General features: G+C 51.6%; 1 protein-coding gene across 1 annotated transcript; it reads left to right on the forward strand.

The window, feature by feature from the left end:
• Positions 1–11,696: 11,696 nt before the first annotated feature.
• On the forward strand, positions 11,697–12,668 carry LOC141981012 (olfactory receptor 52B2-like). Its single transcript, XM_074942831.1, has one exon. It carries the CDS (start codon positions 11,697–11,699, stop codon positions 12,666–12,668), a length of 972 nt encoding a protein of 323 aa, XP_074798932.1.
• Positions 12,669–12,803: the final 135 nt, after the last annotated feature.

A 12,803-nucleotide genomic window follows, 5' to 3' on the forward strand; every position in this document is an offset into this window, starting at 1 on the left:
AATTTCATAACTTGGGGGGTGGTGGGGAAAGTAGGTTTTTTTCCAGCTCTGCTTGGCACCCAGATATTACCACTGAAAACACCAGCTGCTGGGTGATGTGGCCACTTCTGAATATGCTGGCCTTCAAGCCCACAAGCATATGCAGATCTGTCTACACTGCACATAAGCCCAGGGTCTGACTCAGGTTTGAGCCCCGCTTCCATCCACTCACAAGTCAATCTCCCTTGGGTCAGCGAGCACTCAGGACCCAGGCGTTAGGACCTGGCTAGCAGGGTGGGTCAGAGCCCCAGTCCCACAGGGACTCGAGTCCAAGCCCTGCCATTTTGCAGTGTGGACGCAGGCCAAGCCTCAGACCCAAGTCAGAAGGTCTGTGCAGTGCAGGATGGACACATTAGCACAGCTGTGACACCTGGGTCCAGCAATTGTACATCCCCCGCTCAAGGTTAAACCCCATCATTTATGGGGTGAGCATGAGGCAGATTCGAGAGAGAGTGATCTCGTGTTGGCCCACATGAGGAAGCTGTGTGGAATTCTGCAGCGGGGCTGCTCCTTGACCGATGCAGGTAGACTTGTTATCAGGGTCAGCGCGGGGAGGGAGCTTCAGAAAGGTGCTTTGTTGGATCAACCCTGAAACGTCACATTGACTCTGGATCAGGTTCTCGTCCCTGCTGGCAAAGACAATATCAGTAAATATGTGAGCAGCCGGGATTCACACGCTGAATGTGGAGTATGTACCTGCAGGTGGGATTCACCCCCTGCAGAAGCTGAAGCAGGATTTAAGTGATGCATAGACTTTGGACTGGCCTGCAGCTGCCCCCAGAAGAAGGGTGCTCTGTGGGGATGTGTGAGAACAGAAAACACAGGACACAGTTCCAGCAGTATGGAGAGAAGAGGGTTCAGAGAAGAGCCACGAGAATGATTAAAGGATTAGAAAACCTGCCTTAGAGTGATGGATTCAAGGAGCTTCATCTATTTAGCTTCACAAAAAGACTGTTAAGGGCTGACATGATCGCAGCCTGTAAGCACCTACATGGGGAACAAATATTTAATAATGAACTCTTCAGTGCAGCAGAGAAAGGTCTAACACGATCCAGCGGCCAGAAGTGGAAGCTAGACACATTCACACTGGAAATGAGGCGTACATTTTTTGCAGTTAAAGTAATTAATCCCTTGAACCGTTTACCAAGGGTCGTGGAGAATTCTCCATCACTGGCGATTTTTAAATCAAGATGGGCTGTTTTGCTAAAAGCTCTGCTCTAGTTCAAACAGGAAATAATGCAGGGAAGCCCTACGTCCTGTATTAAACCGGAGATCAGAGCCGAGGGTCACAGTGGTCTCCTGGCAGATAATCTCTGACTCTATGAACATTTCGTCTGTGGTTTAGCTGCATCTCAGCGTCCACAAAGGGGAGGAATGTTTTGGGTCAAACTTTCACCAAACTTCTCCTCTCCCCCCAAAAAGCAACACTTCCTTTGGGCCTGATCCAGAGTCCATTGACGTTAATGGGAGTTTTTCATTGATTTTCCTGGGTGCTGCTGGGTGCATAAGAATCCCCGGGGTCTTTTCTTAAGTCATTGAAAATTGGAGTGACTGTTTGTACATGTTCACAACTTGGCTCTGTTTTAAAAAAATGTAGCTAACTGAGATGTGCATTCCTCAGTCAGGGTTACACACAGGCCATCGTGTGGGATGTGGAGGCCTAGGTTCAAATCCCGGCTCCAAATCAGGCAGAGTTTGGACTTAAATCTAGGTCTTCCACAGCTATGTGAACCCCCTGCCATGGGTAATTCAGGCTTGGGGAGCACTCGCTCATGAGCTGCTCCATCTTGAGGACCTTCCTGGTGAAGGTTTCATGGAAACCAACACATTCCTGTGAGAAGGTTTGTTTTGGAGACACTGGCATTTCCCACCAACAAATGTGACCTCAAAAAATGCCCGACCGGCTCCAGTTTAGATTGGAATGGGCTACTCCACCGTCCCTGCTTCATAGCCCCTCAGCGCTGGATTGACGTCAGATGTTCCAACTACATGGCCATGCAAAGGACTCCCCAGGCTCCTGCCCCCACCGGGGATGAGGAATCTCTGCCTGTGACCCGGGTGGGGAGCGGCAGGCGGTGGGGAATCCTCACTGACCAGGGCTGAAACACAGGGATATTTATACTGCCGCCCTGGGAATCCCAGTGGGGGGCTCAGAGCCAGCAGGGAACATAAGAACGGCCCTACTGGGTCAGAGCAATGGTCCATCTAGCCCAGTGCCCTGTCTTCCAACAGTGGCCAATGCCAGGTGCCCCATAGGGAGTGAACAGAACAGGGCAATTTATCAAGTGATCCATCCCCTATTGCCCATTCCCAACTTCTGGCAGTCAGAGGCGAGGGACATCCAAAGCATGGGGTTGCAACTGTGACCATCTTGGCGAATAGCCATCGATGGACCTTTCCTCCAGGAACTGATCGAATTCTTTTTTGAACACTGTTATTTGGCCTTCACAACATCCCCTGGCAACAAGATCCACAGGTTGACTGTGCGCGGTGTGAGGAAATGCTTCCCTTTGTTTTAAACCCGCTCCCTGTTCATTTCACTGGGGGAGCCCCGGTCCTTGGGTTCTGTGAACTCTTCCTGATTCAGGTTTCCGAGGAGCAGCCGTGTTATTCTGTATCCGCAAAAAGAACAGGAGGACTTGTGGCACCTTAGAGACGAACAAATTCGTTTTCTCCATGCTATGGCTGGCTCTTTTCTAAATTGAACTACCTCAGTCTTTTTAACCTCTCCTCATATGGATGGTTGCCATCCCCCTCCTCATCTTCGCCGTGCCCTCCCCCTCCTCATCTTCGCTGTGCCATCCCCCTCCTCATCTTTGCTCTGACGTCCCCCTCCTCATCTTCGCTGTGCCATCCCCCTCCTCATCTTCACTGTGCCCTCCCCCTCCTCATCTTCGCTGTGCCATCCCCCTCCTCATCTTTGCCGTGCCATCCCCCTCCTCATCTTCGCTGTGCCATCCCCCTCCTCATCTTTGCCGTGCCGTCCCCCTCCTCATCTTCGCTGTGCCATCCCCCTCCTCATCTTTGCCGTGCCGTCCCCTTCCTCATCTTTGCTGTGCCATCCCCCTCCTCATCTTTGCCGTGCCATCCCCCTCCTCATCTTTGCTCTGACGTCCCCCTCCTCATCTTCGCTGTGCCATCCCCCTCCTCATCTTCACTGTGCCATCTCTGTCCTCATCTTTGCTGTGCCGTCCCCCTCCTCATCTTTGCTGTGCCGTCCCCCTCCTCATCTTTGCCGCACCGTCCCCCTCCTCATCTTTGCCGCGCCATCCCCCTCCTCATCTTCGCCGTGCCGTCCCCCTCCTCATCTTTGCTCTGACGTCCCCCTCCTCATCTTCGCCGTGCCCTCCCCCTCCTCATCTTCGCTGTGCCATCCCCCTCCTCATCTTTGCTCTGACGTCCCCCTCCTCATCTTCGCTGTGCCATCCCCCTCCTCATCTTTGCTCCGACGTCCCCCTCCTCATCTTCGCTGTGCCATCCCCCTCCTCATCTTTGCTCTGACGTCCCCCTCCTCATCTTCGCTGTGCCATCCCCCTCCTCATCTTTGCTCTGACGTCCCCCTCCTCAGCTTCGCTGTGCCATCCCCCTCCTCATCTTCGCCGTGCCGTCCCCCTCCTCATCTTCGCTGTGCCATCCCCCTCCTCATCTTTGCTCTGACGTCCCCCTCCTCATCTTCGCTGTGCCATCCCCCTCCTCATCTTTGCTCTGACGTCCCCCTCCTCAGCTTCGCTGTGCCGTCTCCCTCCTCATCTTTGCTGCACCGTCCCCCTCCTCATCTTTGCAGTGCCATCCCCCTCCTCATCTTCGCTGTGCCGTCCCCCTCCTCATCTTTGCTGCCCTTCTCTGAATCTTTTCCCATTCGAATATATCATTTCTGAGCTGCAGCGACCAGAACAGCAGGCAGCATTCAAGCCCCAGGGATCTGGGGGTTTTTGCCGTAAAATGTCACAGCGCTTCCCCGTCAGGTGTACGAAGTGAGCTGAGCTGCATGTCTCTTCAACCTCCCAGCGCGTGCCGAAGGCCCTTGCTAATTCTCTCCCATGCACCCCATGCTGGGCGCACACACCACTTGCAGCCTCACTTGTGTGTGTGGGCAGCGTGAGCTCCTCTTGTTCACACTTTCCCCGCCCATAGTGCAGAGCATTGCCTGGGAGCCTGTGCAGCGTGAGAGCCCTGACCCCCACGCCGGTGGGAGCAGAGCGCACTCCGCCCTGGGCGAGCGCGAGCCCTAAAGTCTGAGCCAACCCTGCTGGGTGAATGCAGCCGGCTTTGGACCAGGGGCTCAGAGAGCAGAAGGCACTCTGTGCTGCTCCTTGCCGGAGGCAGGCTGTGCCTTGCACAAGCCCTCCTCTGAGTGTTTCTAGCCAAGGGCTGCAGCTCAACAAACAGGGCAAGGAAAGAATTATTCTGAAAATGCTCGTGGGGGCTGGTAATGGAGCTCCCTCTGGCCGTGTCTACGCTCCTGATGAGACAAGAGCCTGGGGTTGGGCACAGACACCCTTACAAGTGTCGATGAAGCACCAAAAAGTATGGCAGGGGCCTTGCAACAGGGACAGCCAGTAAGGAGGGGCTAATGGGGCTGCCCCTGGGCCAGTAAACTCCCTGTCCTTTCTTGCTTCCTTCCTTCCCTTTCCCCTTGTTTCTAGCACCCAAGGGCGAGAACAGCGGGGGGAGGGGACCGGAGGTGATGCGGGGGGTCGTAAATGACCTTTATTTTAGACTAAGGAAAACATAAGGAAGAACATGAGAACGGCCACACTGGGTCAGACCAAAGGTCCATCTAGCCCTGTACCCTGTCTTCTGACAGGGGCCAATGCCAGGTGCCCCAGAGGGAATGAACAGAACAGGGAATCATCAAGTGATCCATCCCCTGTCACTCATTCCCAGCTTCTGGAAGTTGGAGGTTTAGGTACCTCCAGAGCATGGGGTTGCATCCCTGACCATCTTGGCTAATAGCCATGGATAGACCTATCCTCCATTACTCCGGAGGGCATTCGGCACCAAAAAATTAGAAATTCTGCGTGCAATATTTTAAAAATTCTAACAAAATTCTGGAAAATTTGTTTGTCAAATAAATGTGGAGGCTCCAGCATGGCATTGGGGAGCACAGGCCACTAGCTGCACTGAGGTGGGCGATCACTCTGCAGCTCCCCGCCCCGGCACATGGACTTAGCGGTGGGGCTGCACCCGACACTGACACAACGCGAGGACCAATCCTGCCCCAGAAACACCCAGGTCCTGCCCCTCAATGCCAGGTGTACCAGGTGTGGGCAGGCAGGCTCAGCCAGACAGGATCCAAGTGCAGAGGGGCTTAATGTGGGGGGATCCAGGTGTGGGTTGAGAGGGTTCTTTGTGGGGCAATCTGGGTGCAGGTGGCTCAGAGCGGGATCTGGGTGCAGGGGCGGTCTGGATGCACAGGAGCTTACTCAGGGGTTATAGGTGCCACAGTAATGGGACTCTGCAGGAGGGTCCAGATATAAAAAAGCATCAATTCATACCTCAAATGAGAGAGGGATGGACTGTGGCCCCAGCTCAGGAACATGCCGAGCACGGGGCACCCCGAGGGTTACAGGCGTGAGGGGGAGGGTGTGCGATGGCGTGTCCACCCCCCACGAGGCCTGAAGGGATTCAGGTGGCCGGGGGGCCAATTAACCACCTAGGAGGAGCCGGGACTAATTAGAGATGAGGCTCAGCTGGTCAGGAACCGGATTTAGGGGCCGGATTTAGGGGCAGTGACCCAGGCTGGAGGGCCAGGTTTTGGTAGGGGGGTGCTGGGCTCAGGGTGCTGGTTTTGTGGCTAGCGACAAAAGGGAGAAGGAAATGTCTGAAGGAAAATGTCTCCGGTATTCCGTAGCTGGGTTCATGCTTCACCAGACGCCCAGAATGTTCCGGACCTTTGCCAAATGTTGTGGCACCTTCCAGGAGAACGCCGTTTTCCTGGAACCTCCTAGAACGTGGCCAAAGAGCAAAGTGGAGTAAGAGCCCCGCTGCGATGAAGTGAACGTTGTTTCATTGTGCCGTTGTGGAAGTGTTCCTGTGTTTTAAGACTCGAAGCGTGTAAGTCGCGCCTAATAAAGGACGTATTTAATGAGCTCGCTCGTTATGGTACCACTTGAAAATGCCCCTGGCCAGTCGTTGTCCTGCAGTTCCCCAGGGCAAAGGCGGGAAAAGCCACCTTTTGAACGAAAGGACGAGGGTTAACAGTGTACAGCCATCACCTGCTGGAACACGAGTTAATGCTGGTCCTCCCAATGTCGGTGCACAGAGCAATGTCTCGGTGTTTGTACATTTCAGGGATTTTTAACATTAAAAAGTTCCTATAAGCATAGAGGAAACTATTTTTTTTATTTGCTTATATATGGCATGAATAAATACAGATTTACAGATTCTAGCCTGCAAATGTATCGTCTTATATGGCAGGGATAAACCATGTATGTGAACAATGCATTGAAGTCGTGAAATGGGCAACAAATGCAATAAAAAAGGGTATTCAAAGGTTTAACAAATGAAGGGGGGAGCCACAGATGATCCTTGCCTGGGGTGCTATTCGATCTAGGGCCGGCCCTGGGGGGCCCAGGAGCTGAGAGCAGAAGGCTGCTGCAGAGAGAGGCTGCAGGCGCTGTCAGGGAGCTGCAGAGCTGGCACTCGGGGTGGCACCTGCAGGTGGGGGCAGCATGCTGAGCCCCCCTGGCCACCATCTGCCTAGGAGCCGGACATGCTGCTGCTTCCTAGGATCCATGCAGAGCCGGGCAGGGAGCCTGCCTTAGCCCCTGCTGCGGCCAAACGGACTTTTAGTGGCCCGGTCAGCTGTGCCAAATGGAGCTGCCAGGGTCCCTTTGCAAATGGGTGTTCCAGTTGAAAACCGGACACCTGGCTTCCCCTGCCAGGCACTGGCAAAGTCGCAGTGCTAAGGGGCAGTGAAAGATGGTCAGTGGGTCCTGAGAGACTTTGAGGCATACAACGTCCCCGGAAGGGGAAACCCACAGTCTCCTGGGGGGGAGGGCCAAGCCACCAAGCGGGAGCAGTCAAGTCCCATGTGAGAGAGAGAGAGAGTGAGGGGTGCAACCACAGGAAGGGGTGTGGGCCTGGTCGAGCTAATCCCCAGTCGTGGCCAGAAGGGAGTGCCCCTAGATGCGAGAAGAGCACCCTGTGACATGCTCTCAGAGAGGAAGAATGGTGTTGTGATGGCAGCTCTGGGCTGGGACTTGGGAGCCCTGGATTCAATTCCTGGCTCTGCCACTGACTTCCTGTGTGACCTTGGGTGAGTCACTTAGCATCCCTGGAGCTCTGTTCCCCACCTGCAAATTGGGGGCAATGGGACTTCCTTGCTCCCACCCTTTGTTTAGATTGAGAGCTCTCTGGGGCAGGAGCTGCTCTCGCTGTATGTGTCCAGACCAGTGCAGCAGCTCCGTGATCCCAGTTAGGGCTTGAAGGTGCTCCCCTGTTCCCCGTGTGGAATAACAGCCAGAGTCTGGGCGTTTGTGCTGGCGATGGGGAAAGCCATCAGGAATATCGTTCATACAAACATTGGGAAATCTCCCGTTTAAAGATCGCACCTGCATGAGGCTGAGATGGAAACTGGTGAGTCCCTGGGGCTCTCTGCTGGCTCGGAGCCCTCCTGGGATTCCCAGGGAGGCAGTATAAATATCCCTGTGTCTGAGCCCTGGTCAGTGTGCTTCACACTGCCTGGAGCTCTCCACCCGGATCACAGGCCGAGATTCCTCAGCCCGGGCCGGAGCAGGAGCTTGGTGAGTTGTTTGGGATGGGGGCAGGCCTCCATTACTGGTGCATCCCTCTCTTTAGAAAGGTGCCTGTTGCGTGTCATCAGTGGGAACATTAGCATGCCAAGGACCCAGTCCAAGGGCACCTTCAACCTCCGCTGGTTTCAGTGGGAGCTGAGGGCACATAGGATCTTCCAGGATCGAGCCCACAGCCAAAGAAAAGACAGTGAAAATATAGACTGGAATGCAATGCCTCACGGAGTGTGTTTTCTGCTTGCAACGAGCTGCAGTATTCTCATGGGGTATTGCAGCTGGCACGCAGTGAGCCCAGGAATGGAAACTAGGCATTCCCAGTTCTTGTCCCATCACCTGGCCTCTCCCTGGCCCGGATCCTGCAAAGACATTCCACAGGAGAGGTCCCTGTAAAATGAAGGCCTGTGTTCATTTTTCCAGTGTGCAAGAAAGAGATAATCCCTGCTGCACCTCCCCGTGGGGCTGATGCTGCTATGCTCTGCGAAGTGCTATTATTACAGATCATTCCGTGTCCCATTCAGAGAGGGGAGGCCTGTCTTGATTTCCCTTCCCATCTCAAGAGCTCAGAGGAGAGCAGGCCAGAATCACTAGCATTTCGTTATGCCAAGCTTCCAAATGATTCAGCTATAAAATGATAACGAACTTCAGGGCTTTAAATACCGAGGTGACAGTGCCTTAGAAATACCAAAGATGGTGGGTGGAGGGACAGAAAGACAGGGAGATAGAAACTATTGTTTATTTTCTATTTTCAGGGAAAGTGCAATTCTAACAGAGCAGCTGAATTCTCCACTCTGCAAATCATGTGTGCAAGGCTGAAGTGTGCTTTGTCTTCCCAGTGGGTCATATGGAAATACTGTGTGTAACTACTGCAAAGGGATATGAAATGTGGCTGTCTTCTTGTAACATCCCAGTTACCCTGGATCATAAACTGACCCAAGACATTCTCCCAAGGGTGGCTGCAACAACTCCAGTTTTCACCTTACTGCTTCAAGGAAACCTGTAAGCCTCAGATAACAAAGGGCCAGATCATCAGCCAGTGTCACCGGACATAGCTCCATCCCCTTTGGTGGGGCCGTGGGGATTCCCCCAGCTGGGGATCTGGCCCCGTGTGACAACCGGACACGGTTTGGAAGGAGCCCTTTGTCATTTAAGCAGTGTGATGGAATAGGGTGAGAGGCAGGGCATTGGCAGCCAGGAGAAAATGCCACTAAGAGATACAGCGTCCAGGCTCCCAGCCAGGGAGATGCCAGTCGCCCAGGCAGGGTTTGTAATGCCATGTCTCTGCCTGGGACACCTGGCCAGTTCCTGACCCGGCAGACAGTGATGGGTATGGGTTGTCATTCGTACCTGAGTTTCCTGCTCATCTGTTACCCTGGAGAGTCTTCTGGGCATCTCCGAGCTGGGGTTAGACTGTGACTCCATAACGTTTTGACTGACAATCTGCTACTTTGGGCCAGACTAATTAAAAGCACCAAAGAACAAACTGAAGCTACTACAAAAGTAGGAACAGAGGCATTGCCAGACTGGGTCAGACCAGGGTCTGTCTTGTCCAGCATCCCCCCCTCCAGCAGTGAGGAGCACCAGGTGCTGCAGGGAAGGGGCAAGAAGCTCCAGAACTGGCAGATGTGGGATAACATGACACTTCTTCAGGGATCCTCCTGACTGGTAATAGTTGGCCATTGATTTCAATGCGAAGCGTGAGGTTTAAGCTCTTTCAATACTTGGTTATTTAGCACTAACTCTTATGATTGACTTATTGATTAAAGATGAGGATTAGAACCTGCCTGCAGACTCCCTATATCAGGCAATGGCAAATCCATTCTGTGGAGAGGGCTGAATGTCATTGTTAACTATGGTCCACTGGCTGGGGTGTAGAGTTATCATAATGGATCTGCAATTGATATCAAAGGGAGTTGTCAAGATTCCTCCCACACTCTGAACTCTAGGGTACAGATGTGGGGACCCGCATGAAAACCTCCTAAGCTTACTTTTACCAGCTTAGGTTAAAACTTCCCTAAGGTACAAACTAATTTTATCCTTTGTCCTTGGAATAACCACTGCCACCACCAAACTCTAACTGGGTTTACTGGGAAACGTAGTTTGGACACGTCTTTCTCCCCCAAAATCCTCCCAACCTTTGCACCCCACTTCCTGAGAAAGGTTTGGTAAAAATCCTCACCAATTTGCATAGGTGACCACAGACCCAAACCCTTGGATCTGAGAATAATGAAAAAGCATTCAGTTTTCTTACAAGAAGACTTTTAATAGAAATAGAAGTAAAGGAATCACCCCTGTAAAATCAGGATGGTAGATACCTTACAGGGTAATTAGATTTAAAACATAGAGAATCCCTCTAGGCAAAACCTTAAGTTACAAAAAAGACACACAGACAGAAATAGTCATTCTATTCAGCACAATTCTTTTCTCAGCCATTTAAAGAAATCATAATCTAATGCATACCTAGCTAGATTACTTACTAAAAGTTCTAAGACTCCATTCCTGGTCTATCCCCAGCAAAAGCAGCATACAGACAGACCCAGACCCTTTGTTTCTCTCCCTCCTCCCAGCTTTTGAAAGTATCTTGTCTCCTCATTGGTCATTTTGGTCAGGTGCCAGCGAGGTTACCTTTAGCTTCTTAACCCTTTACAGGTGAGAGGATTTTTCCTCTGGCCAGGAGGGATTTTAAAGGGGTTTACCCTTCCCTTTATTTATGACAGGAGTGCTGCAGGGAGACCCAGGGTAGATGGATCTGAAAAGGACTCGGGGGTCATGGTGGATAATCAGCTCAACATGAGCTCCCATTGTGTTGCTGGGGTCAAAAGGGGCTAATGTAATTCTTGGACGTATGAACAGGGGACCCTCAAGTATGAGTAGGGGTTTATATCCCCTGCAAAAGCGATGCATTTTTTAAAATGTTTACAGTTGTGTAATTCTGGTTGTTCTCCTCCTCCACCCAAATGTTCAATCCTTTAAAAAAAAATCTGCTATGGTCTTTGTCCCAACAATATTTATGGCAAGAAGTTTGCCATAAATTATTTGCCATACATTATATTTATATTATAAGTTTGCCATACATTATATTCATACTTTATAAGTATGAATATAATGTAACTGGAATATGCTTCTGCAAAAGGTCTCTTGTAAAGTATCATGAAAAAGCTTATAATCTACGGAGTGTGGTCATCCTATTTGTATAAATGTATCACTCTTGTATCTGAAACTAGAAATATGAAATATAACTCTGAGGGCCTATTGTAATTATGCAAAGTGTGGGCCATTAATGGTGGTTGGGAATCTTGATGGCTCCCATCAGCCAGGACAATTGACCGTGGATGGCTCTGTTTGCAGGCAGGCCTCCCTGTGAGCCAGGCTGGGAGGAATGAACGCTTGGGTGTCTCACAGGACATGTGACCATGTCACCTGGGTGCTTTTCCATTTAGAAGGGGGGTGGGGGCCCAGAGAGACAAAAGATTCCCACCTTGTGCCAAAGCTATATAAGGGGGTGGAACCGAACAAAGGCGGCTGCACTCATGAGGAATCCCCTAGCTACCATCTGAGCGGGAACAAGTGCTGTACCAGCTACTTTCTGACCGGTCACTGTCACATGGTATGTTTCTGTTCTTTGCAGGTCTGAATGTAGCTCTTAGACTCAGGTTTGTATTGCGTTCAAAGAAAGCACATTTTAGTTTCACGTGATGTGAATCTTTGGCACTATTTCCTGAAAAAAACCTGTTTCTGGTGGCCGAGAGGGCCCTGCGCCTTGTGCAAGCTCTCGGCCGGGGGTGAGTTTCACTCTAGAATGTTAGTGAGAAGTGAGTGTGAAAGGGGCATTACCCCAGCAAGTACTGACCTTGTCTTTGTTTCCAGCTTTGCCTAGCATCCAAGCAGAACCCACACCTCTTCATGTCTGATCTCAACAGCACAAAATTCAGTCATCTCACATTCATTCTCGTTGGCATCCCGGGCTTGGAGGACTGGCACACCTGGATCGCCATCCCCTTCTCTTTGATGTACATTGTTGCTCTCTTAGGGAACTGTGTTCTAATGTTCCTTATTGCAACAGAGCGCAGCCTCCAGGAGTCCATGTACTTTTTCCTCTCCATGTTGGCGGTCACCGATTTATTATTATCTACTTCTACAGTGCCGAAAATGCTGGCCATCTTCTGGTTTAGGGCCAAGGAAATTGCTTTCGAGTCCTGCCTCACCCAGATTTTCTTTGTTCACTTTGGGTTTGTTGCTGAGTCGGCTGTCCTGCTGGCCATGGCGTTTGATCGGTACGTAGCCATCTGCGACCCCCTGAGATACACGACTATCCTCACCAATGCGAAGACTGGGAAAATCGCTGTGGCCATAGTCATCAGAAGCTTTTGTATAATTGTCCCCGTGGTTTTTCTGCTTGAATGGCTGCCCTTCTGCGGAAGCAAAGTCCTTCCGCACTCATACTGCGAGCACATAGGGGTGGCCAGACTGGCCTGTGCAGACATAACCGTCAATATCTGGTATGGCTTTGCAGTGCCGATTGTAACCGTTATACTAGATGTTGTGCTTATTGGCGTCTCTTATGCGCTGATCCTCAGGGCTGTCTTCAGGCTCCCCACCAAAGATGCCCGGCTCAAGGCTTTAAGCACCTGTGGCTCCCACGTCTGTATCATCATCTTGTTTTACACCCCAGCACTTTTCACAGTCCTAACCCACCGCTTTGGCCATCATATCCCCCGTCACATTCCCATCCTGCTGGCTGATCTCTATGTGCTCATCCCCCCCATGCTAAACCCCATTGTTTACGGGATGAAAACCAAGCAGATCCGGGTACAAGCGGGCTGCATGTTCTCGCAGAAGTGGAAATGGTGCCGAATACCCCAGATGGGCTGCTAACTGAACAATGAAACTTACTCGTAGCTTCTTCTTCACAACAAGGAGGGTCCCTTGGCACCGAGAAATGGAACTTAACACTTTAACTCCCTGTAGCAAAAGAGACAGTATCAGCTCCCGGGATGTGTCACTGCACAC

The sequence above is a fragment of the Natator depressus genome, chromosome 1 (genome assembly GCF_965152275.1).
Source record: "Natator depressus isolate rNatDep1 chromosome 1, rNatDep2.hap1, whole genome shotgun sequence".
Classification (NCBI taxonomy): domain Eukaryota; kingdom Metazoa; phylum Chordata; order Testudines; family Cheloniidae; genus Natator; species Natator depressus.

What these genes read in the sequence shown, in the direction of transcription:
- LOC141981012 (XM_074942831.1), top strand. Translation starts at nt 11,697, where the DNA reads ATGTCTGATCTCAACAGCACAAAATTCAGTCATCTCACATTCATTCTC.